Raw genomic sequence first — 25536 nt, 5'->3', positions numbered from 1 at the left:
AAAAAAAAAATCGCACCTAGATGAGTGTCTTAAGTGCATAGAAAAAATAGTGAAAGGTTACAAAAATAAACTTTCTTAAATTTGGTGCTCTTGCCTTCTAATCACCCTATCACACTTTTGTAAATATAAACATTCTATCTACAGTCTTTAGTATCTAAATAAGAGAAGGAGTAACATTTTAAAAAATATACAGAAATTAAGGAATTCGCTGATTGATAGAATACGAAATATTATAAGAAAGTTAAATGAAATTTAATTCAATAAATGATATAGAAAGAAACTATTTTCTAAAATATTTCTTGCTTTGCATTTGTTTTTCATGTGTATCATTACAATATTATTTCCATTTTCTCATGATGAATGATCCATGAAGAATTGGAAGAATTGTGTTGACACTGCGTTGTACCATGACTGTGTCCGTTCGCATGATTTTCAATGAGTAGGGAAATGGATTTTTTTTTTTTTTTTTTTTTTTTTTTTTTTTTTTTTTTTTAATTTAGAGTAGTAAAGTTCTTTTTCCTATATGTTTCACTTTAAAGTAATGAACTTCACTAAAGATATGAAAGTTCTTTTGTATTTCATCACATAATGTGTTTTGCCAATTATTCAACTTCTGATATATTTATTTTTTTTCTAGTTTCTTCTGAAAGGAGAAAAGGGCAAGCCCTTTCGAGAATTTCTTCAGCAAAATCCATCTAGATTAATAAGCATGGCTTTAGGCTTATCACAGTCCAGTTCTCCTGTCCCATCACCTGCTGGACTGTCTCTTGCTCCTGGAGTAACTAGCCCTGTTTCTGTTTCTATTTCTCCCTCAAAGAATGAACTTCAGTACCAGTCTATTCGTATTGTTAGCCTCCTTGTGAAGTATGATGATCAGTGGCTTTCTGGACAAAGTCAGTTAATACAATGTCTTAGGAAGATTTGGATATCTGATGATTTCCAGGAACGACATCAAAAAGCAGATGGGGTTGACTTTGCACAGTGGAAGGAACCAAAATTACTTGCCAAATGCCTCTTGAATTATGTGAAACATCACCCAAATGAGATAGAACTTTTATTTCAGCTCTTGAGAGCATTTACTGGGCGATTTATTCCAGATTATGAGTTTTTGAGAGACTTCCTGGAAAATACTGTTGCAAGCAATTATACAGTTGAGTGGAAAAGGCGAGCATTTTTCAGATTTGTGGAACTTTTTCATGATAGTGCATTCCCTCAAGATTTGAAAGCAAAGATTCTTCAGTACATTATTATTCCATCTTTTGCAGTTGCTTTTGAGAGAGGAGAAGGAGAACGTCTTATTGGTGGTCCTCCAACACCAGATCAGGATCCACCTGAAAATGTTATCAGTGTATTTATCAACAGAGTCATTGAACCAGAAAATCCATTTGGGACTTCAGATGCAGTTCGAATTCTTTTATTGCAGTTTTCTTGTCTTCTTGTTGAGCAAGCCTCACCCCACATACATGATGCTGCTAACAAGTAAGTTTCTAAAAGTTTGAGATGAAAATTATGTTGTAAGAATAATTTAAGTGTTGAGAACAATTTTTTATTCATGCTCTTCTTAAGGCTGATGGAAGTAACTTTTGATTTATATATCAAAATAAGTTTATTATTGATTATCGGATACATTGTTTCATCATATTATTCGCTTTGGTGATCCAGTAAACAATTGCAAAAAAAAACATGACATTTACACAGACTGGAAAAATATTTGTAAGAGATTTTGGGCTCACTTAAGGGTCAAAGCCAAATAACTGGAAGGAGACATCCACATTTCCTTTCAGGAATGCAGAGGCTTTCTGAAACTGGGGTTTCTGACCTAATGTCCAATCCTCACCTTCATGTGGTGTGCCCTGTTAGTAAGTATCTACTGGGTACTGATTGAATGAGGATGGGCTTGCAATTTGGACTTAGCTGACCAAATTGTACTCTCTATTGGCTTAAACCACAAAAGCATCTGATGATATAACATGATAAGATTTCGTGCCGACTGGGGGCATTGCCCAGTTAAACAAGGCCATTGCTATTTTTGTCAGGGAACCAGGGTGAACAGTGAAAAGTCAGCTACTGAAACAACCTCCAACTCAACATCTAGAATAATAAAAATAAACCCAATATCAGAAGAACTGAAGATGGGAACCATCAATATAAGGAGTATTAATGGAAAGGAAATCGAACTTCCAGAAGAATTGGAAAAGTACCACCTTTGAATAATTGGCATTACTGAGACAAAGAAGATAAAAACAGGTGAGATATTAATAAATAATAAGTAAAAAATAAATAATAAAAAATAAAATGTTATTTTCAGGTAATGATGATAAAGGAAGGAGTAGCAATAGTATTCAACACCAAACATGAAGATAAACTTCTTGATTGGAAAGCAGTTTCAAGTAGAGTTATGTGAGCAAACTTCAAAATGGGATATGGACAATGAAACTTATTTGTGCCTATGGTTCCACAGAAGTCAGAAAATTCTTCCAAGGAAGAATTTGAAGAATTTTTTGAGTCATTAAAACACACAGCTGACATAAAGAAAATGAAAAAAGTGGTCCTTGTTGGAGATCTAAACAGAATTGTAGGAAATGAATCCCACCAGGCATGTCAAAACATTTTGGGAAAATTTGGAGAAGCACTGCTAATAATAAGTATTGACTGGATTTCTGCTCAGGACACGGACTAGTCCTTACTAAAGCCAGGTTTCAACATAAAGATGTACACAAGTTCATGTGGAGAGAAAACACAAGAAATAAGAAAAGCCTAATTGACTACATCATGGAAGAAAACAGGATAATATTGATTTTTATAACCAGCTACAAAACATATATAATAAAATAAATAAAAATGATTACGTAATTTTAGCAGGAGACTTAAATGCAAGAATTGGAAACACGAAACTTAATAATAATATAGGAATACATGGAGAACATACTCTAAACAGGAATGGTAAAAAATTGATTGACTTTGTAGTTAATAATAACCTAAAAATAATGAATTCCTTCTATAAACATAAAGACATACATAAATATACTTGGGCAGCAAGAGGATGGAAATCAATATCAGATTATTTTATATTAAACGAAAAGACACCAAAATTTTCACTAGATGTTAGAGTTCACAGAGGATATGAAGTAAGCAGGGACCACTTCCTTGTTAAAATAAAATTAAGATTACCACCTAAATGACTACAAGTAACAAGAACAGAAAGAAAATTTTAAACATTTGTTTATAAAACTAGACTATTGAATGACACAAATGTACAAAGAATTAACCAATATCTAAATAAAACAAAATGAAGAAATAGAAATAGAATGGCTTAATATAAAAACGATACTAAATGCAGCAGCATATGATAGCTTAGGAAAGACCAAAAAATTCAATAAAAAGAAAAACTGCAGATTTGGGATGATACAATCAAAGAAATAATCAAAAAGAAAATAGAAGTCTATCACAAATGGTTAAGCAGTAAAAGATTAGAAGATGAAATAGAATATAAAAGAATGAGAGCCATAGCTAAAAGAGAAGTCAGAAAAAGACAGAGAATCATGGAACAAATTTGTTTCTAATTTAGAACACGATTTATATAAAATAAGACCCAATGTATATAAGATTTTGAAACACTTAAATGCAGATGCCAAAGAACACATAAAATTAAACACTGAATTGAAATTAGAAGAATTTCTAAATTACTACACAGAATTGTGGACAGACAAATATTTTAAAAAAAGACAACTGGCAAACAATTAACGAAAATGAAAAGGAAATAACTAAGGAAGAATTAGAAATCAGCCTGAAAGAAACAAGAAACGGAAAATCATCTGGAGAAGATAAGCTAGGTTCAGAACTATATAAATACGCAGAAACAAGACTCAAAGAAAGGCTCTTATTATTTTTAAATAAAATTTATTCAACTGGTATCCCCCGCCCCCAATAGAATGGAAAGAAAGCAATTGTGATTCCTATCTTTAAAAAAGGTAATAGAGATGACCCTAAAAACTATAGAGGTATCAGTATACTAAATTCCTGTTACAAAATATATAGCAGAATCTTAAATAGCAAACTAATGAAATATTCTGAAACCTTTATTTTAGAAGTACAGAATGGATTTAGAAAAAGATGATCGTGTATAGACCCGGCCTTTTGCCTAAAATTAATAATAGAGAAAAGAAGAGAATACAATTTAGAAACACACATTGCATTTATTGACTTTGAAAAAGCATTTGACAAAGTTAAAGAAACATTTTATTTGAAATATTAAAAGAAAGACAAATACCAAATAATATCCTAAAAGCTATCACAAGTATATATGAAAATAATCAAATACAAATAAGATTAAATCACGAGCTATCATATATGAGAGAGATAAACCAAGGGGTCCGACAGGGATGTCCACTCTCAGCAATTCTTTTTAATGTTTACTTAAATGAAATAATAATAAAATGGAATAAAAATTTACATCAGGGTATTAAACTTTCTCTTACAGTGAACTTAAACACTCTCCTTTTTGCCGACAACCAAATAATTACAAATTCTGAATATAACTTGCAGAAAGCTATTTTAGATCTCAATGAGATAGCCAAAGATTATGGTATGATAATATCAACAGAAAAATCAAACACTATGGCCTTTAAAGAACAAGATCCAGCAAGAACTAAAATAGTAATAGATAACAAGATCTTAGAACAGGTGAATTCATTTAACTACCTACGATGTGTGATCACATATGAAAAAGATTTAAACATAAAAATTGCAAAATATTTAAAAATAACAGGTGTAATTAACTCTATATTTAAACCAAACCTAATTCAAAAACAAACCAGACTAAAAGTATACAATACATTTGCCCTACCAATCTTAATGTATGGAAGTAAAATCTGGACAATAAAACAAAAAGACAAAGATTAATAACAGCAGAAATGAAGTTTATGAGAAAAATTGCAAAGTATACCCTATTTGATCACAAAAGAAACGAAGAAATTATGAAAAAATTAAAAAATATAAACATGAACGGATGGAACACGTTCAAAGAATGAAAACAGAAAGATTACCAAAACAAGCCTTAAAGTACAAGCCATTAAGTAAAAGAAAACCAGGATGTCCTCTTAAACGATTCAACGATGACTTCTAAAGCCGGAACAGGCCATACTAGGCCTAAATCCTTGATACGCATGATGATGATGATTGTTCATAGTGATAGCTTCATGCTCATTCAGGATAAAAGAGTTTACAGAGGATTTGAAATTGAAAGTGACCATTACTTAGTACTAAGCAGAATAAAAATGGATAGCACATTAAAAAGGACAGTATGTAAGAAAGTTTTAAAGAATTAAAGTTGAGCAGCTTTTATAAGTAAATTGTAGACTAGACTGAACTATACAAACCTTATTGAAGAAAAAATGAAACAAATTTAAAAAAATAATTACCAAACCTTGGAGTCTCAGTGGCCAACTCTGATGAAGAGATTGATTCAGCTAGGGAGGAATGTGATGAAGTTGTCTGCATGGATAGAAAAAATAAGAACACCATGCTGAAGATAAGAATATCCTAGATGTCTGTAGTAATTACTTTGAAAGACTTGAATGAACCAAGTAGTGACAGACAGATCCAAACTAGAAAATTTTCATGAGAAATGCAAATAAAAAGGAGTACATATTAATACTTCAGATAGAAAAAGCCATCAAAAACTTGAAATGTGGAATGGCAGCTGGAGTAGATGATATTTGATCAGAAATGCTTAAGTGGGGAGGTATGCAAGTTTTGCAGTGGCTACACTGCATAATTCAGAGGGCGTGGTTAGAAGGTCAAATTCCCAATGATTGGAGTAGAGCTCTTATAGTATCCATCTATAAAGGAATAAAGCTAAATGAATGAGAATTACAGAGGGATTTCTCTACTGAGTGTTCCAGGTAAGATTTATGCAAGCATACTTGAAAAGAGGCTGAGAAAGGTTGTTGAAAAACTTTGAGAAGAACAAGCTGAGTTCAGGTCAAATAGACATTCAAGATCAGATTTTTTAACTTTAAGACAAATAGTTGAGATATCATGGGAATATGACAGGATCTGTACTTAAGTTTTGTAGGTCATGAAAAGGCATATGATGAGGTGCCTAGAGAAATGCTTTCAAAAACGCTACAATTATATTGGGTGAATGGAACATTATGCATAGCAGTATAGTCTATATTTAAGTTGTCAGTCAGCAGTTAGAATTGAAGGAAATACAGGAAGATGGTTTGATGTAAAATCAGGAGCAAGACAGGATGCATGTTATCTCCACTCTTATTCATCATCTATTATTATTTGACACCTCCAGGGAGTCCAAGATTCATCGAGGGAAGTCACTTACTCCTACAACTCTTCATCTCCACCGCTCAGCCCCATCCACCAACTGCACCAACGCCATCTGCTCTCCACCACGAACACCACTAGTATTTTCATAGGCAATCACAAACATCCATGCTCAAGTCAGAATTCGAACCCATAGCCTTTTGGTTGGAGAGAAGATACACTAACTACTCGGCTAACTAGACCAGATAATGTGATCTATATGGATAACATTATGAAAGAAAGTGACATCAAGCCGATATTGGCTGATAGCCAATATCCTGAAATTGGAGATGTCAAACTTAGCTCTTTGCTTTATGCAGATGATGTTGACTCCTAAACATATTTAGTGCAGTTCTCCAGGATTCATTAACTAAATTGAATAACTGCTGTAACAAATTTGGTATGAAAATGAGCAATAAAAAGACCTAAACTATAAAAATAGGCAGGAGCATAGAATATTTCAGCTGCATTCTGAATGGAGATTCTATGGGACTAGTAAAATATTTCAGATATTTAGTCAATTTTTAGTGAAAGTGGCAGTTAAATCTGGAAATAGACAACAGAATAAGCAAAACTGGTATGGTGGGTAGCCAGCTGAATAAATTTATATGGAATAAGAGAGAAATTAGCTAATTCACTAGATTAGCAATATACAAAACAGTGTTTGAACCATTTTTAATTTTAGACAAATTGTGGACTCTACAACCATGTTAAAAATAATTATTTTAATTTTCCAACATTTCAACCCTCATATTAAGGTCATCGTCGGCTCGGTCAGCGTTAGCCTAGTGGCTGTGCGATTCGCAACTATTCCTGGGGAAGGAGTGTCCTATGTTCGATTCCCTTTGGAGACATGAGGAGCTCAAGGATCTTCCTCAGCCATAGCAAAGTTAGCCAGTCTTGGGGGGCGTGAACAGCAGGGTTTTTTCCCCTAGTTTATCTGGGGGTTTTCATCCCCCAAGCCGGCAAACCGGCCTGCGTGGGGGATGAAACGTGAATACACGGATACAGTCAGAAGTATATTGCCCTAGGGGATGCAGCATGGCGAACCGGCTGCATTAATATGCCAGTAAACCCCTCATTTGGAGGGGAGTCAACCCTTCCTAGACGGAGGAGGATTGAGGTCATCATCTGGAGCACACACACGTGTGTGTGTGTGTGTGTGTGTGTGTGTGTGTGTGTGTGTGTGTGTGTGTGTGTGTGTGTGTGTGTGTGTGTGTGTGTTAAAGATACCAAGCTATTTTAAACATGGTTTTACTCCATTTCCCAAGTAAGCAAACAGACAAATAAGTCAAGTTTGCGCCTGCAAGTGTTGCAAGTCTAGCTGACCCTGCACATAGTGCAAGACCAAGGCAATAACATATATTTCTACATATATGTATATACAGAGACGAGCTAAATTACATTTCACAGAGTATGCTGAAGAGACAATAATTTGATCAACGGTTATTCTACTGGCATGACCTCTACTGAAATTAAATTAAATAAAATAACTACATCAAAGCTATATTCTATTGAAGACAACATCAGAGAAACATTCTTTCATATAGACTTATATAAGACTTTTATATAATAATGTCAACTTCCTTTCTAGTATCTTGTTTTTTAATATGATTTTGCCATCGGTTCACTCCCCTTAATAAATAAAATTATTTACTTATTATCCTATTTTTCACTGAAATGAAATCGGCATCATCAGGGATTAATACACTTGTATTAGACATGTGCATGCAGGCACACTTCAGTAATAAAGAAGAAAAACTGGAGAGATACAGGAAGACCTCAAGCCCTACAATTGGGTAAGCTTTGGGTTGGTGTTCTTGGTCATTGGGCTGACTGCCTGTGGATGAGAATTTCCTATATGAGGGGAGTCTGATATTCTGAGGAAAGCCTCTTGAATTTGAATTTTCTTTGGTGGAGTAAGGTGCCTTTTTGTTTGATGTATTCAGGGCATGGTCTGCCAATCCTAAGTGGCCATGGTAGTGGAATCAGATGTAATATTGGTGCTCCAATATATGGATGTTGGCTCTTCTAGCTGTTTGTCCATAATAGGAAAGGTTGCAGCTGCAGGGTACCTGGTAAACTCCAGGTAAATCCAGAGGTTGTAGCTGGTCTTTTAGGGAGCAGATAATGGCTGCTAGCTTTTTTGTGTGGTTTATAGGTGGTCATAAAATTGTGCTTTTTCAATATTTTGGTTACCTTTTCTGAGATGCCTTAGATATAGGAAATGGTGATAGATTTTTCTATAATCTGTTTTTTTTTTGGGGGGGGGATGGTGCTGGTACGTGGTGTTAAAATTTTTTGTATTTGGTGGGAGGTGTAGCCATTGGCCAAAAAAGTGTTTTTAATGTGGGAGAGTTCTGTGTTGAAAGCACTGTTATCTGAGTACATTAATTTTGCCCAGTGAGCTAAGGTTTTTATAGTCCCAAATTGTTGGGAAGGGGAGTGATGTGACTGTTGATAGATGTATCTACCTGTGTGTGGGTTTTCTGTAGACGGTGTAGGTTAGGGATCCATTTGCTTGTCTTGTAACTAGGGTGTCTAGGAAGGGCAGACTGTTGTTACTTTCTAATTCTGTCTTGAATTGGATGTTTGAACGTTGGCCATTCAAATTGGAAAGGAAAGTGTGTAAGATGTCCTGATAGTGTAGTCAAATTGCAAACAAATCATCCACATAGCATAGCCAGATAGTGGGTTTAAGGGATGAAGAATTTAGGGCATTCTTTTCAAATTTTTCCATTAAAAAGTTAGGTTGGGGGGGGGGGGGGGTCAATGGCTCTACCCTTGATTTGTTTGTCGACTTTACATTGCCAAACAAAATAGCCTAAGTTCACAGTTAACTGAAAAATGTCTGAGATATTGGGAGGAAATTCTGCTTGGATAAGTGCCAAGGTGTTTTTAAGTGGGGCATTTATGAATAAGGAGGAGATGTCGAAACTGACCATTAAGTCAGTGTAGTCGAGTGTACAGTCTTATATACCGGACTTAAAATGGGCTGAGCTTTTTTATATCTGACAAAGTATTGCCAGTAGTACAGGAAAGCACTTTGGCTAAATGTCTAGCTAGTTTGTAGACAAGTGAGTCTATACCATCTACAATGGCGTAGAGGTACACCTCTTTATGGATTTTTGGAAGTCAACCATCTGTTGTTGGAAAAAGAGAGAAAAGAAGTATTAATTAGATCAGATGTGTGGTAAATTTATACTGCCAAGCTGCTGCTGATTCCAAAAACAATCTCTCTCTCTCTCTCTCTCTCTCTGACTTATAATAACTTCTATGTAGCACTTTTGTTTTCTTCCATTTGATCCTGTGTGAAGGGGTATCCTGGGCATGGTCTGCTGGTTCCGAACTTGCCCTAACGATAGTGCTGAATATATTTGTTCTCCACAGTGGATATCAACAGTTCTTCCTGTCTGTTCATAGTAAGCTAGGTCATAAGGGCAGGGCACTTCATATAACTCCTGCATATGATAAAGAAGAGAGTTTGTTGTTAGGTGGATGGATGCAGTTGCCAATATGACATATGATTTAAATATGGTGCATAGCTGATATTTCTTGAAGCACTATAGATATTTTTTCAGTGCCTTGAATGTATGCGATATAACACCCACATATTTGAGTTGTAAGGTAGCATTTAGAATATAAGGAAATACAGGAAGATGGTTTGATGTAAAATCAGGAGTAAGACAAGGATGCACATTATCTCCACTCTTATTCATCATCTATATGGATTGGGCTGCATTGTGAAAGAAAGTGGCATTTAACCTGAGTTTGACATCTCCATTTCTAATATTAGATGATATGCAGATGATAGTACACTCCTAAATACATCCAGTGCAAGTCTCCAGGTTTGTGTAACTACATTATATAACAACTGAACAAAATTTCTTAAACATCTGTAATAAAAAGACTAAAGCTGTGAAAATAGGCAGGAACATGGAAAACTTTTATAGAATTTAAATAGAAAACCTATAGAATGAGTAAAATAATTTTAGCTACTAAGCCACAGTTTTTAGTGAAGATAGCCAATTAAATTTGGCAGTACACAATAGAATAAGCAAAGCTAGTATTGTGGGAACTAGTTGAATAAATTTATATGGAATAAGAGAGAGAAGCCAAAGCACCAAGCTAGCAGTATATAAGACACTGTTCAAACCATTTTAAAGTTATGGAGTGGGTTAGAAATAAAATCACTGATTAGAGACTATAACTTTGAGAGTTCTAATAAAATAAAATAGGAGAGTGAACAGATGGCATCAGTGGCATAATCCTTGTAGATAAACTTATACGTGGTTACACATTACTTTAAATTTTTAGTAAATGACAATATATACTAAAATATTATCAGTCCGATGGACCTGTCTGGACCTTGCCAGATGCCTGGTGAACGATACAGGAGTGCCTTGTATCAACATGAAATTTGGAGGCAGCAGCATAGTGATTTGGGGCTGTTTTTCCTGGTTTGTACTGGGCCCATTGGTTTCTTTGTCTGGATCTTTAAATGCTGATGCCTGCTGGTGACATTTTGTTTTTGATTCTGTTCTTGCTACAGTGTGGCAAGTGCGCTAGACCTGTGGTTTAAAGACATGGAGGTGGAAGAACTAAACTGGCTAGCCCAAAGCCATGAACATCTTGGGGATGAGCTGGAGCAAAAGTTGCATGCCAAACCTACTTGCCCAACTAACACTAGTCAGCAGTTAACCATACTGCAGGAGGAGTGGAAATAAATTCCAGCAGCAGAGTAATGGCTGTAATAGCACTGAAAGAAGGCCCAACCTGATATGGACAGCAACATTATAGTGACGGAAAATGCAAACAGTTGCTGTCTGAACACTTTTGGTAATATAATGTACAAGAAATATGCTCATTAGGATTACTTAACCTTGACATTAACAGTTTTTTTTTTATGTTGTTTATCTCTCAGCATGACCGAGGCGAATGTGTACAATAACCAGAAAAATGCAAATGTAAAATATATGAACACCAGAAATCGATATCTTTTAAAATATCATTACAATTCATGACACAATTTATGTGTCATGCATCTAATGTCTAGTATGCAGCTCATTGTTTCATATAGGAGAGTGAACAGATGACATCAGTGGCATAATCATTGTAGATAAACGTATACGTGGTTACACATGATTATAGCTTGTAGGTGGTTGTTGGAATAATAAAAGTCCAGTGTAATGCACTGCTGGGTGAAAGATCATGAGATGTACAAAAATATTCCTGTTCAGATTACCATGAGAGCAATAAAAAAAAAAAAAAAAAAATCCTAACTAGATTCCTAAGGGATGAGAGAGAGAGTTATTTTCAGGATAAGGCATTGAAACTCAGAGCAATGCAGTTCAGGATTTTCTGAGAAGATGAACAATAAAACTGGGATTGTCACTATGCATTCTTTCTCCCAAACTTCATAACTTCTCCCAGTTATTTGTACCTAATATAAGACTTGCGAGAACAGTAAATTTAGTAAACTCCATAAAATTTCTGAAAAGAATGTGTTTTTTTATGGTTTATAAGATAATCTGATGCTCACATCTTGTATTATTGATGCTGTAGGTTTTGAAATCGCACCTAAATATGGTAATCAAATGGACTCCACATGTATAAAGTCTGTAATGACATGCAGTATATGTTTTGAATCCCACCTTACTTTAATAAATTTAGTTTAATCCTTTATCCAAGTGTGAGAAAACAACGTTTGCATCTGAAAGTATCTTCAGGACTGGGGTAAGGTAGTGCAACACCAGGTCGACTCCTTGCAAAGGTGGAGCAAGCTACTAACACTCCCATCTCAGTATCTCCCATAATGCAAAACACATCCCCTTGCGGATATGTCTAATGTTATGCATTAAGGGAAGGGCCACTACCCAGACTAGTTTCGACCTTTATTGAGGTCTCTTCAGTGGGAGCCAGGCCAAGTGGAGATACCAGGCAGAAGCATTAGCAAGGTCATCCTACCTATAGGAGTTGCCAAAGACATACAGAGATAGGACTGATGTTAGCTTGCTCCACCTTTGCAACGAGTTGCCTGGTGTTGTACCACCTTACCCCAGTCCTGAAGATACTTTCAGGCGCAAACTTTGTTTGCTCACACTTGGACAAAGGATTAAACTAAATTTATTATAGTCTAACCAAGTGAAAAATAAACTTTCAACCCCACCTTACTTTTATATGCATAAACCTGTGGTACCATGGGTGGGGTAAGTGTTAGACAGTTCGAAAACTGTGATGTAGAGACCAAACATAGATCTCTTCAGGTCACTGCAGATCTCCAGCTTAGTAGGCATATGTCTCACACTAGGCACTAGAAATCATTTACCACTTACTCACCAGCATCCATGCTTGGTATGTATGGTTGAGAAGAGCTTGTTCCTGAGTAGCTGAATAATTATCTTTATCTCCTAATGGAAGCAGCCCTGTGTAACGGAGCATTGCCCAGTTAGCATGACATCTATGTTATCATCATAATTTATATATAAATTTAGTTTCAGCCAGTATCAAATGCAGTTTAGATGGCTAAGTCCCAAATCGGATAACTAACAACAGGGCATACCATGGGAAGGCAAGGATAATGCGTTGGTTCAGAAGTCTCGCTTCATTTTCTATGTAGGTTGTGCGAAGGTTTCCTCCAAACTTAACCCTGAGTAATCCTCCTTGCAATATAGTAATATACTTATGTTAGTTTTGTGAACTATATTGAAATAAAAGTTAGCATTTAAATTCCTTTTAATTAAATAAGCACTCTATGTAGTTTAATTTTTCTGTTCTTTTTTATTTATCAGACTTATTTTCTCATATGTTTGTAGGCGACAGGGCAATAAGTTACGAAGACTTATGACTTTTGCTTGGCCTTGTTTACTTGGTAAGAACTGTGTTGATCCAGCAACAAAATACCATGGTCATTTGCTATTAGCACATATTATTGCTAAATTTGCAATCCATAAGCGAATTGTTCTTCAGGTAATGTAGCTTTCTTTTTTACTAATAAACCTCTGTTTTTGCTTCAAGTTTTAGTTAAATTATTATTAATATATTTAAATCAAATTCAAATAATACAAAAATGGATTATTTAATGCCATATTTGTATTATTTGTTATTTTAAGTTCAAATTACTGGCTGGTCAGCTTTTCTCAAACATACGTTGTTAGCTCTCTGTTAACACGTTGACTGCCATAATGTTAAAAAATTTTGTGATCCTTGGGCCAATTTCTTTTTGTTTTACAATTTGCTGAGTAACATAAAATAATCATATTTTATGATTTTTTTATCTATTTCATGCAGCTAAATAGATTTGTTAAGTGCAAATCACGTACCGCATGGCCTGAGAAGAATTTTTTTTTACTGACTAGGCCGAGCGGTGCACGTGATTTGCCTTCACACAAGGTCAAACTTTCATATCTATGACGCGTATGAACAGTTATATGCATTCAGTGTTTTGTCCGGTGGAATAAATTTGTTATAGTGATAAATATTGTTATTAATTGCCCTGATATGGGAGACTACGAAAAAGAGCAAGTCATTTAGATGATAAATGAAGTTCTATCTGATGACGAACCATACGAATATTCGTCAGAAATTACAACAGAAGTGATCTTAGTTTGGTTTCTTCAGATTCTGATTCTCTCATTGCTAGAAAGAAAATAAAAGTATCTACAACTGGTAATACTGAAGTTTTCGCTCCTAGTACATCTCAGTTTACTGCTGCTCATTCTGTAAAACAAACAATTGATGATGTTAGAAGAAATCTGCATTTGACTAATGATTCTTCCTCAGATAAAATACTTGGAAATGTGAATTCAACTGACCTACAATGGAATGAAATTACAGATGATAATCTAAAACATTTTCAGTTTGTGCATAATAATTTTGGAATAAAACAAAATGTTATTGAAGAAATTTATGATAAACAGCCTGCAGACTTCTTTTTTATGTTTGTTGATGAAGGACTGCTGGACCTAATGGTGCAAGAAACTAACAGATACGCTCTTCCAAAACTCACTAAAACAATTTTACCAAAAGCAAGGATAAGAAAGTGGAAAAACACAGATCCCAATGAAATGAAGATATTTCTGGGTTCTGCAAATGTGGTTCAGTTTAGTGCAGATGCCAAAATTAGAGCGTTATTGGTCGAATAACATCCTCTATTCTCTAAACAGAAATCAAACAAGTTATGTCAAGGAATCGGTTCGATCTTCTTCTCAGTAACTGGCACTTCACAGACAACGAGGGTGGTAATACTTCTGAAAGACTTTATAAAATTACACCTCTCATAAGTCATAAGAAAAAATTTCCAGAAAATAATGATGCCTTCGAGTAATATTTGCGTAGATTAAACTTTAGTTCCTTTCCGAGGTAGTCTTGCCCTTCGTGAATACATCAAGAATAAATGACACAAATTTGGCATAAAACTATTCAAATTGTGTATTGAATATGGATATACATATGATTTCAAGATATACTGCGGTGCAGAAATGACCAATACCACTAATAGTGGTGTTCCAACTTCCATTGTTATGGGACTTTGTGAGAATCTACTTGGCCATGGACGCACAATATATGTAGATAATTATTATACCAGTATTGAATTAGTACACAAACTTTTGAATAGACAAACACACCTTGTAGGCACTTTGAGAAAAAATCGCAAGAGAATTCCACGGGATGTTACCCAGAAGAAATTGAAAAGGGGTGAAATAATTGGTAGAGAAAGTGACACAGGGGTGGTGGTAATAAAACGGTGCGATAAACTTGAAGTGCTTATGTTATCAACAAAACACACAAAATGAAATCTCTTACAGCAAGAAATGGTGTTGACATGCAAAAGCCAGAGTCTATTATAGACTATAACAAAAGCAAAAGTTTTATTGATCTATCCGATCAGGTAAAAGCCTATGCTTCTTGTCTTCGAAGAAGTGTGAAATGGTACCGAAAACTCGCAGTTGAAATTCTTTTAGGTTCTGCTGTGGTGAACGCTTTTATAGTATATAAGTGAGTTACTGATAAAAACGTTAGCATCACAGAATTTAGAGAAAAAATCACAAAAGAGTTATTAGGAATTACACCAAAGGAAAATGTCACTTCGATTTCAGACAAGGAAAAACATTTTAGAAGAGGTTGGTACCATTAATAGATGTACATCTTGCTACAAAAAGTTAACCGAAGAACATAATAGAAAATATGTAACATCTTAGGCCACAGTGGAAATGTGTTCAGTGCGAAAAATTTGACTGTGTTCGCTGTTTTACTTTTGTGCATAACTGTACTTTGTAATTGTTTAGTAATAATTTCACCTAATTATTTTTTCATGTCTTATTGTCTATTGTTTGTCATGTTTTGATTATTAGTTTTTCAATTTTTTGCAAGAAAAATTTATGATTTGACACATTTATAATGACATATTATAAATAAATATTTAGCACCATTGTTGTTTTATTCAATGTAAAAATAAAACCCCTATAATAGGCCACCTGCACCTGTAGTACACGTAGTTGAAATTCTACTGCGCTAACTATATAAACCTGTTTACAGGCCCCACATTTCCATTACCCATAAACATTTCGTTTAGATATGAATCACAGGTGAACTACGTGGCCTGAAAGAAAAATCTTTATGTGAAGCAAATATGATTCACGCAACACATTGAAAATATGTAGTGTGAATTGTATTTGATTCATACGGCAGTCAACATGTTAAGAGCATACTAATGATCAAGATAAAATTACGTGCTTCAAATATTTACCATGCAGAGATTGTACTCAGTTCAGATGTTTCAGTTTTGATATGAAGATTAACACCCATGACTTTCTACTCTTCACTGACTGAGGTCCTTGTCTCAGAATATTTGGGCAGGTAAATGAATGCTTTTAATGTTATCGAGCCACTTTCATCTTGACCTCCTCTTCATATCTGTTTTCTTCAAGAATTCCTCATTTTAGTATGTTTATGAATGAGACGCGCTGAATTTCTATCATCATCAGTTTCCTGATATGTGCTGTCAAGGGGGTTATTCAGACTATTATGACAGTGCTACATGATTATCTTTACATTATTGTTAATCTCCTATCAATTTTCAGTTTTCCTCCAAATTAGCCTTTTACTTGTCTTTGAATCTCTGAATTTCCTGTATATGTACTATTTATTCATCTTTTGCTTAAATTCCATAAACAGCTTGAAAGTGATATAAGAAGTGCACACTTAACTGCTGTATTCATTTGGTTGCAGTATGATTTGCTGATTCTATTTTCCATTGTAATAAATCCAGTATAACAACACTAAAGTATGAAAGCAACATTGTTTAGTCATCTGTCTAGTGTTGTATGCATTATGATATACTTCACAAGGAATAAAATGAAATGATATATAAATTGGAAAACGTGTGGAAGTACCAAAGAATGTTTTTAACACACAAACTGATGGATATCATATTCTGTTTTAAGGATTTGATGAAAATCATAGAAGCGGAGTGGCACTTACATTGAGTGAATATACAAGTAAAAGTTTGGTGTGTTTAGAAGCCCATAAGCAATCAACTAATATAATCAGGATATATTTAATACTTCTTGATTATAATCAAGATGTATTAAATAAACCATCAAATTGATTTGTGCAAAAACAAACAATAAGGATCTATGAAGAAAAGGAGATCTTTGATGTATAAAACAGTATGATTCCATGATATTATTCTTATAGGCAAAAGAAATAATGAATATCAGAGAGTGTTAGGTCATGAAGCATATGGTCTACAAAATGAGATTGGTAATTTTCTAGTAGTATTCTGTGAAATGAATAATCTGGTAGTAGGAAGAAATTTATTGATATATATAAAGACATACATAAAATTGAACTGAATATCACCAGGTGGATATTGTGATTGTGATGTGATCAATTTGATCACATCACAATCAAGGGTAACGTTTAGAGCTAGGTTTCAGATATTGAAACAAATGAAGATCTGATCATTACTTCATCATCAAATTCCTGCCATGTACTCTGAAGGGGCGTACAGGATATGATAGTACTACATGAAAAAATTACCTCATTACTAACTTCCTATCTACAATTTTCCTCCAAATCAGTCTGTTACTTGTCAACAGACACTGATTTGGCTTGCCAACATTATCAGATCTTATATTTCTATCATCTAAGGCACTTTGTACCGTATCAATCCACCTATATCTCTGTCTTCCTCTGGGTCGTTTTCCTGCCAACCTGGCAGAGAACACTTGTTTTGCTAATCTTTCCTCTCCCATTCTATTTAAGTGACCATACCACCTGAGATTAGCTCTGCTAATGCATTCCTGGATGCTGACAATGTCAAGTTCTTTCCTAATATCCTCATTTTTAATATGATATTGCCATTAATGCCATCTGTTCATGCCTCTAATCTTTCTCAGGACTCATATCTGCAGTCTCTAGTCTTTGGTCAAGTGTTTTACTTCCGACCCATCTCTCGGATCCATAAGTTAAAACTGGTTCGAACACTCTTGTATACAGCTAATTTAGTGTTCCGACTAATTTCTCTCTTATTCTATATGAATTTATTCAGTTGACTTCCCACCATACCAGCTTTGCTGATTCTGTTTATTTCTATATTGAATTTACCATCTTCACTAAAAATCGTGAATAAGTAGCTGAAATGTTTTACTTGTTCCACAGGTTCTCCATTCACAACACTGCTGACATTTCCAATGATTCTGCCTATTTTCATTGTCTTTGTCTTTTTATTGCTGACTTTCATACCATATCTATTACAACAGTTATTAAATTTAGTCAGAGAATCTTGCAGACTTGTAGCAGATTTATTTAGAAGTATAACATCATCTGCGTAAAGCAAAGAGCTGACATTAACATTACTTAGTGACAGCCAAACTTAAAGCTCTGTTATATTGAAGAATCTGTTTCAAATATTGGGGAATGAGAAGTTAGAATGTGAGAAAGCACAGAAGACATGATAGAAAGGAAAAGGAATAATTTTAGAATAGCATATAATGACTTAAATATAAAGAGCTAATAAGCTTATAATGAGTTAGAAAGAGATGATGTATGAAGAAAGGAAAAACAAATGCATATTGGTTATCAAAAGACACCTAGAAACTCGTAAAAGAATGGCATGAAATTAATATGCTCTTTGAAAATGCTAAGTCTCAGAGAATTACAGAAATCGATTTGTGCAAAAAAAAAAAGTTAAAAGATCAGCAAGAGAAGATAAGAAGAATTAAGTGGACTGCATGACAGAAGAAGCACAAAAGGCTGCAGCATTAGTACATGCTGGAAAATTGTATAATGGGACGAAAAAAATATGCTCTGAAAGAAGGAAGCAAGTAAGGGGGTTAGGCATCATGGAGATAAAGCTAAATTTGAACTCGTACTCTTTTAATATGCTAGTTCTTTTTATGTGATGTTTATGTATGGTAAAGTGACAGCACATTTATAGTTCTTATTTGTTGCATGTTTGGAGGTCGTGACCATTCTTCACACTCTCCTCTCTTAGATAATCCATTTCTTGTTCTTGTTCTCACAAGATATGGTGCTGCTCTGTTTTGTAGAACTTTTATAGCACTCCATTTTCTGAGCAGGATGATGGTGAGAAGTAGAATATAAATAGCTACTTGTGTTGAATGTTTTCTTGTATACTGAGAAAGCTGATCTATTTTGTTAGGTTACTGAGATAAGCCCATCTGTGAAAGGAATAATTCACTCTTTAATTTCTGTTGTAAAACGTATTTTAGGAGTATTTCTGCTAGAAGAGGTATTTCTATTAGATGCAAACCACCTTTTTAGACTGTTCGCAAACTGTCTAGTACCTTATTTCAATTTGAAGATGCTTGAAATGAATAGAAAGTTCTAGCCATGAATGCATTATATTCATCTCTCCTAGCTAATATATGTATGCAATTTTTGAAAATGTGGCTATGCTGTATTGATGATACTTTCATCATCTGGTCAGTACTCATTAAAACACGGTAGTTTCAATAACATCCTTGAACAGCTTAAAATCACAAAATATGTTTTATAGCAGAAATTGAAGAAAATATATTAAAACTGCATAAATTCAAAGTTGTCTTTACACCTATAAAACAAATCTCCACACCCCTAATTCTCCCAAACACTGCATTCAGCTCTCAAGAAACCAGGGATGTTTGGGAGAAATTTGTATGAAAAAAAAAACATATCAAGAACATTAAGAAGAAAATATAAAAGAAAAGAGCCCATCAATTAGGCCATGTTTAATAGACTGCTACTAAGGAGAAGCTTCAGGTAACTTTGCGAAACTAACAGAAATAGCATATGTTGAATTTAATAGCTATGTTTGCAAATTTAAAGAATCCAAAACAACACGTGTCCAGCACATTTCAATGAAAAAATCGGGACCTTATTCTAAACTATAATTAACACACATAAAAGACCTAAAAATTATGGAACTAGGTTATGACAGGTGTTGAACAGCGCAAATTAACAATGAAGTGTATGTGATTCTCGGCACACATGTTCTGTTAGTTTACTGATGACTCCATTATTTGTTTATGTATACAAAAAAAATCATGGTTTCAGATTGAAAATTAATTTTATTCTTGATGAAATATGCCACATATTGGAAACAACATGAATAAATAATTTCAATGGATGACAGAACCAAAAAAAGTTTCATGTCATTGATTCGTTCGAGATTATATTGTGAGTGGTTGTGTAATTTAGCGCTCGTAAAATTAGTGTTCTTTATGTTTCATTGTGTTTTTTCCTCAAAATTAGTGTATGAGGGTAGATTTTCTTGTTTTTAGGGTATTTAGTATCTTATAACATTTTTATTGCAATATTGTCGTTGTGGCCCTAATGTGACAAACAATGGCAGCAATGACCACGTCGTCTAGCAATTTGAATTTGAGGGATATTATTCAGTGCATTCTGCGTGAAAAGTATTCATCAAGAAAATTAAACAATTGTGTGGAAAGAAATTGAAACTGTAGAGAGAGAGAGAGTATGTATTAAGTGTTTCAAAACTGAGTGTCTGTTAGGTGACGAGAGAGCAACAAATACCACTCTTAGATGGAAAATGATGTTATTAATGTCGAATGTGCTGCCATGGAAATAGAGGAGAACAAAATGGATATTAATAAAGAAATAGAGCATTTAAATGTTATCCTTCATAGGACAAAGTGTGAAATTTAAAAATTGCAGAAGGCAAGCATTAAGCAGAAAAAAAGAAAGAAACAGGTTATCCAAAGGAATAATAAAGACTAACCAAACAAACAAGAAACACAAGTTAAGGAGAAAACTATGTATGGAAATTATGATCAGGGGAGTATTTAACAAAAGTATGACAAAATTTATACTTTGCCTGGGAAATACATAATGTTTCCCAGGCAAAACTTTACAATAATAGCCACTCCATCTGGATGCAAAAAAGTAAGTTGAAGGAAATGATTGTGTTGTTTGGTACAAATGATTTCATAGGTGAGAAGTCTTCCATTAGGGAAGATGTAAAGGAGTTGTTAGAAGAGGCAAAACTCAAGACTGAGAAGGGTGGAGATTATAATTCTCCTACCACACTATGATAGAGGAGGCCATTAATAGCTATTGAATCTATACGTAGATTGTGCAAAAGAAATTATGTAGAGTTTGTGGATTTGTGTCTCTGATGGAAAGAAGAATTTGTACAATGTTGATGGACTGCATTTAAATGGTTTTGGTGTTAGAGGTACTAAAGGGATGCTGCAGTTTCTATATACTAATTCAAGAAGTATCGGGAACAAGAGTGGGGACTTTTTGGCATTGGTTAGTGCAACCTCACCAAAAGTCATAGGCATGATTTGGCTAACAGCAGATGATGTAGTTAAGGATTGAATGTGTAGGGTTTAGTATTTTCAGGGAAGATAGAGAAAATAGGATGGGAGGAGGAGTACTGCTGATGACTATTATTTATTATTATTATCTAAGATCTCCAGGGAGTCAAGGACTCATTGAGGGAGGCTGTAAATTACCCAACCCAGCTATCATAACCTACCCTTGAATTCATTCACACTAGATGCACTCACTACCCGTGAGGGCAAATTATTCCACTCACTCACTGCTCTCTGGGAGAAAAACCTAGCTCTTACCCTTTTCTTGACTGCAGATAAATTTAACATCCATGGATGCCCCGTGTTCTCTCTCCACTTTCCATCTAACGAAAAATTTCATCAGTTGAAATGCTATAATGCCCATTCAAAAGTTTATAGACCTCTATCATATCACCCCTCTTTCTCCTGTTATTTAACCAGAGTCTGTAATCCACATACTCGCAATCTGTCCTCATAATCTAAATCCCATAATCCGGATAGAATATTTGTAACTCTTCTTTATCCCCTTGGAACCCGGAGACCAAATCTGTGCACAGTAATCCAGGTGTGGTCTTGTCAAAGCCTTTATAAAGAGGCAAAATTACTTCCTTATCCTTACATGTCAAGGTTCGCTTCAAATACCAATTATTCTCTGAGCTGTATTTGCAACTTTTGCTATGTGACCTTTGAACTTTAAATTCTTATCCATCAATTCACCAAGATCCCTTGCCTTTTCAGTTTCTTGTAGCATAACCCTACTAATATAATATGCCGCTGGAACTCTAATCACGCCAAAGTGCATAACTTTACACTTACTTACAATAAATTGACAGTCATTTTCGTTTGCCAAGATTTCCAATCTATTCAAATAATTTTGTAATTGCTGAATATCAGTAGCATCCCTAATTGCCCTGCCTATCTTTGCATCATCAGCAAACAATTGCAAGTCTGATGATAGACCCTAATGTATAGATTGAACAATAATGGCCCAAGGACTGAACCCTGAGGTACACCACTGGTTACCTTAAATCTGGCAAATTCACACCCACTGTATACCACTTTTTGATATCTGTCTGTCAACCATCCCCTGATCCAAGTCAATAGATTATGTTCCAACCCCATATTCTCCAGTTTATACAACAGCCTATCGTGTGGTATCTTATCAAATGCCTTAGAAAAATCCAACATTATCATAGTGTATCCATTCCCTTTATCCAACTCAGCCGTAACATTGTTATAAAATATGAGCAAATTGCTAAAACATGACCTTCCTTTAGTAAACCCATGCTGTTCCCTACAAAGTACAGAATGCTTGTCTATCCATTTCTGTATGCGAGTTCTTACCAACTTCTCTAAAATCTTCACTACCACACCAGAGATATTAATAGGTCGGTAGTTAGACACATCAGTTTTTGCACCACCCTTGTGCAGTGGAACTATCATACATTCTTTCCATTCCTGAGCTGAGACTCAAGTTATACAAATGTGTGAAAGGCCTAGCCAATTCAGCTGAACATTCCTTTAACAAACAGGCAGTTATTCCATCTGTCCCTATTGACAAATTCTTATCCAGTTTATGCAACAGCTCTTCAACCTCATTCTCATGAACCTGTAACTCTTCATCCAACGTAGCAGTAGAACCATGCTGCATACACTTGGTTTATATATCGTAGCAGTGAGCACTCATTAACTGAGCAATCTCCTTAGCTTCCGACACTTGTGTACTGTCTGCATTCAATAAAGTTATTCTTCCACATTCATTCTTTCTTTTGCTTGCAACATAACGATAAAATACTTTTGGATTGCCTTTAGCTTGCATGGCCAATTTCTTTTCATGTTCCGTTTTAGCTTTTCTCATAATACTCGTTACTTTTCTAGCCTGAGCTTTATATATTTCATAACTCCTCTCACTCTTATTCTCACGATATTCTTTCCACATCAACTTCTTCTTGTGGATCTCTAGTTTAATAAGGCTGCACATCCATTTCACTCCCAACAAGCACTTTTTCCAAGATTCCCATGCATCGCTGACATTTTTTCCATTCAGTAACTGATACGATGGGACCAAAGATGGTATTCTTCTAAGTTGATCATAATTTCCAGCTTTGTAATTCAGCATGTAGCCTGATTTAATTGGAGCTTCAATACAAGTAGATACTTCCCAAGAAAGAACAGCATGATCACTGTCACCAATTGGTGGTAAAATAGCCATATTCTTAACAGAGATCCCTTCTGATGCTATGAGCAAATCAAACACTCTCTGACCTCAAATTCCTTCTTTCACGTGTTGCTTGAGAAAGTTATCTTGCAACAATTCAATAAATTCTTGTTCTTTCTGATCATGAGATTTCTCTTCTACCCAATCAATGTTTGAAAAATTAAAGTCACCCATAATGATCATTCGCTTGGTACCCATAAGGCTAAATTGGCAATGCATTTCTTCGTCCCATACAACTGAGCTGCCAGGTCTGTAGCAACACCCCACCATATATTTAATTCTGTTAACCTCCACTTCACACCAAATAGACTCAAACTCATTGCTACATGGAACATTATTACCCTCATTGTTTTCTTGTATTTCTACCCTAACTGGACTTAAGTCATCTGATATCATTAGTAGCATTCCTCCTCCTTTCCTATCTCTTCTGTCATTCCTAAAAAATAGTATATCCGTTACACTCGATCCCACTTACCATATCTGATTCTGACAGCCAGGTTTCACTAATGCCAACTGTCTTAGGCCACATCGTATTCAATAAAGCGACAAACTCAATCCCTTTGTTTCTAATGCTCCTAGGATTTGTGTATAGGCATAAGAAATTATGACCTAGCTTATTCTTATAATTAGATATGCAATGTATTTGGTCTTGTGCTAGAATTTTCTCTTTTCCCTCCCCAGACATACTTAAAAGGTCTGAAACCAAAGCATATTTTTCCACTCCTTTGTCACATACATAAGCATGTTCTCATTCATATCTTTATCACATTTGAATATACCATAGTTATAGTTTAACTTTCACACACATTTTTCCCATTCCTCCCTTGATAATCTAGTTTCCATGACTCTCTGCATTAAGTCTCATACCAAGAAACACTTTCTCCAGACTTCTAATGCCAAATGAATTCAAGTGCAGGCCATCATTCTTATACATATCTTTTCTGCCATCAAACACACCCCTTACATCTAAAAACTCGCATCCATATCTTCTACATAGCCTGCGCTCAATCATTTGCTATCATCGTTCTCCTTCTTAACTCAGTACTATCATATCTAGGTAGTAATCCTGCAATTTTTACTCTTTCACATTTTTCTCGCTTCTTCAAACAGACCTATCATATCTTCTCTCATACTATGTTTGTCACCACTTAAATTATTTGTACCTATCAGCACTACCATTTCTATTTTGGTTTTCAATTATGTTTGTCATATTTTTAATTTTTGCTCTGGGAAAACTAGAAGTGGTGACTACCTCGGCAAGTGCAAATTTTAAAATTGAGTCACCATACCATATTATTGAGTCACCATACCTCTTTTTTCTTAGATATTAGCAGACTTACCTTGTTTTTATTAATATTTTGATTACCAAGTTCAGTATTTTCCTGCCTATTGTTGTTCTCATCCTTTTCTTATCCTGTTGAAGTTTAAACAAACGTTTTTCCAATTCCCTGGTCGATTTCCTAATCATTTCTTTTAACCGAGCTATTTCTAATGTCAGTGTATCCTCAGATAAATTATTATCATCACTGCAGCAGTGTTTTTGTTCAGGACTGTTGTGTCCCAATTTATGATTTTTATTCTATCTAATAATTTCCGCTTATCTATGTTCTATTATTATCTATGCTCGAGATATCACCAAAATTTTCACTAATATATAAGTTATTTCTCCCCTTAGTATCCCTAATATTTGTATTATGCTGCACCTTTTGGGATATTTAGTTTAAGATATCATATGCAAAAACAAGGAGAAAGAACTAAAATATGTCAGAAAGTGTAACTATGTTGCAGTCGTGACACTTTATCTCGTTTCTTAACACATTAATTTCCTGCATGATTAGGTTCGTAATTTTTCAAGTGGTGCATTGGACAGCAATTTCAGACAACTGTTTTATCATTGGACAAAAGGTTTATTAAAAACTTTAACATGGTACAATTCAATTTTTGTTATTACTCAATTCAATGCTAAATTAAATACTTACAAACTAACATTAACTTATTACAAGTAATTAGGCTATGATCCTTTAATTGGTATTATGATTATGCCGCCATAACAATTCAACACATAACTTCATAGGACATGGACATATAAGATTAATTCACACTATTTGACTATTCAAACTTAAGTAGATTAACTAAACCTTTTACTGCATTAACACACAATTATGACATTTT

General features: G+C 34.6%; 1 protein-coding gene across 1 annotated transcript in view; it reads left to right on the top strand.

Moving 5' to 3' along the window:
- The window catches only part of Nipped-A (Transcription-associated protein Nipped-A), a 936100-nt gene that overhangs the window by 472285 nt on the left and 438279 nt on the right, over positions 1–25536 (top strand). The window contains exons 35-36 of the mRNA XM_090393977.1: positions 638–1479; positions 13137–13290. Of these exons, the coding sequence (XP_090250103.1) occupies positions 638–1479; positions 13137–13290 (996 nt within the window). The remainder of the gene's footprint in view (positions 1–637; positions 1480–13136; positions 13291–25536) is intronic.

The sequence above is a fragment of the Typopeltis vanoorti genome, chromosome 6, assembly GCF_054136105.1.
Source record: "Typopeltis vanoorti isolate ZY-2024b chromosome 6, IOZ_Tvanoo_1.0, whole genome shotgun sequence".
Taxonomy (NCBI): domain Eukaryota; kingdom Metazoa; phylum Arthropoda; class Arachnida; order Uropygi; family Thelyphonidae; genus Typopeltis; species Typopeltis vanoorti.
The sequence above is the reverse complement of the archived record's forward strand: the minus strand, read 5'-3'. Positions and strand labels throughout refer to the sequence as shown.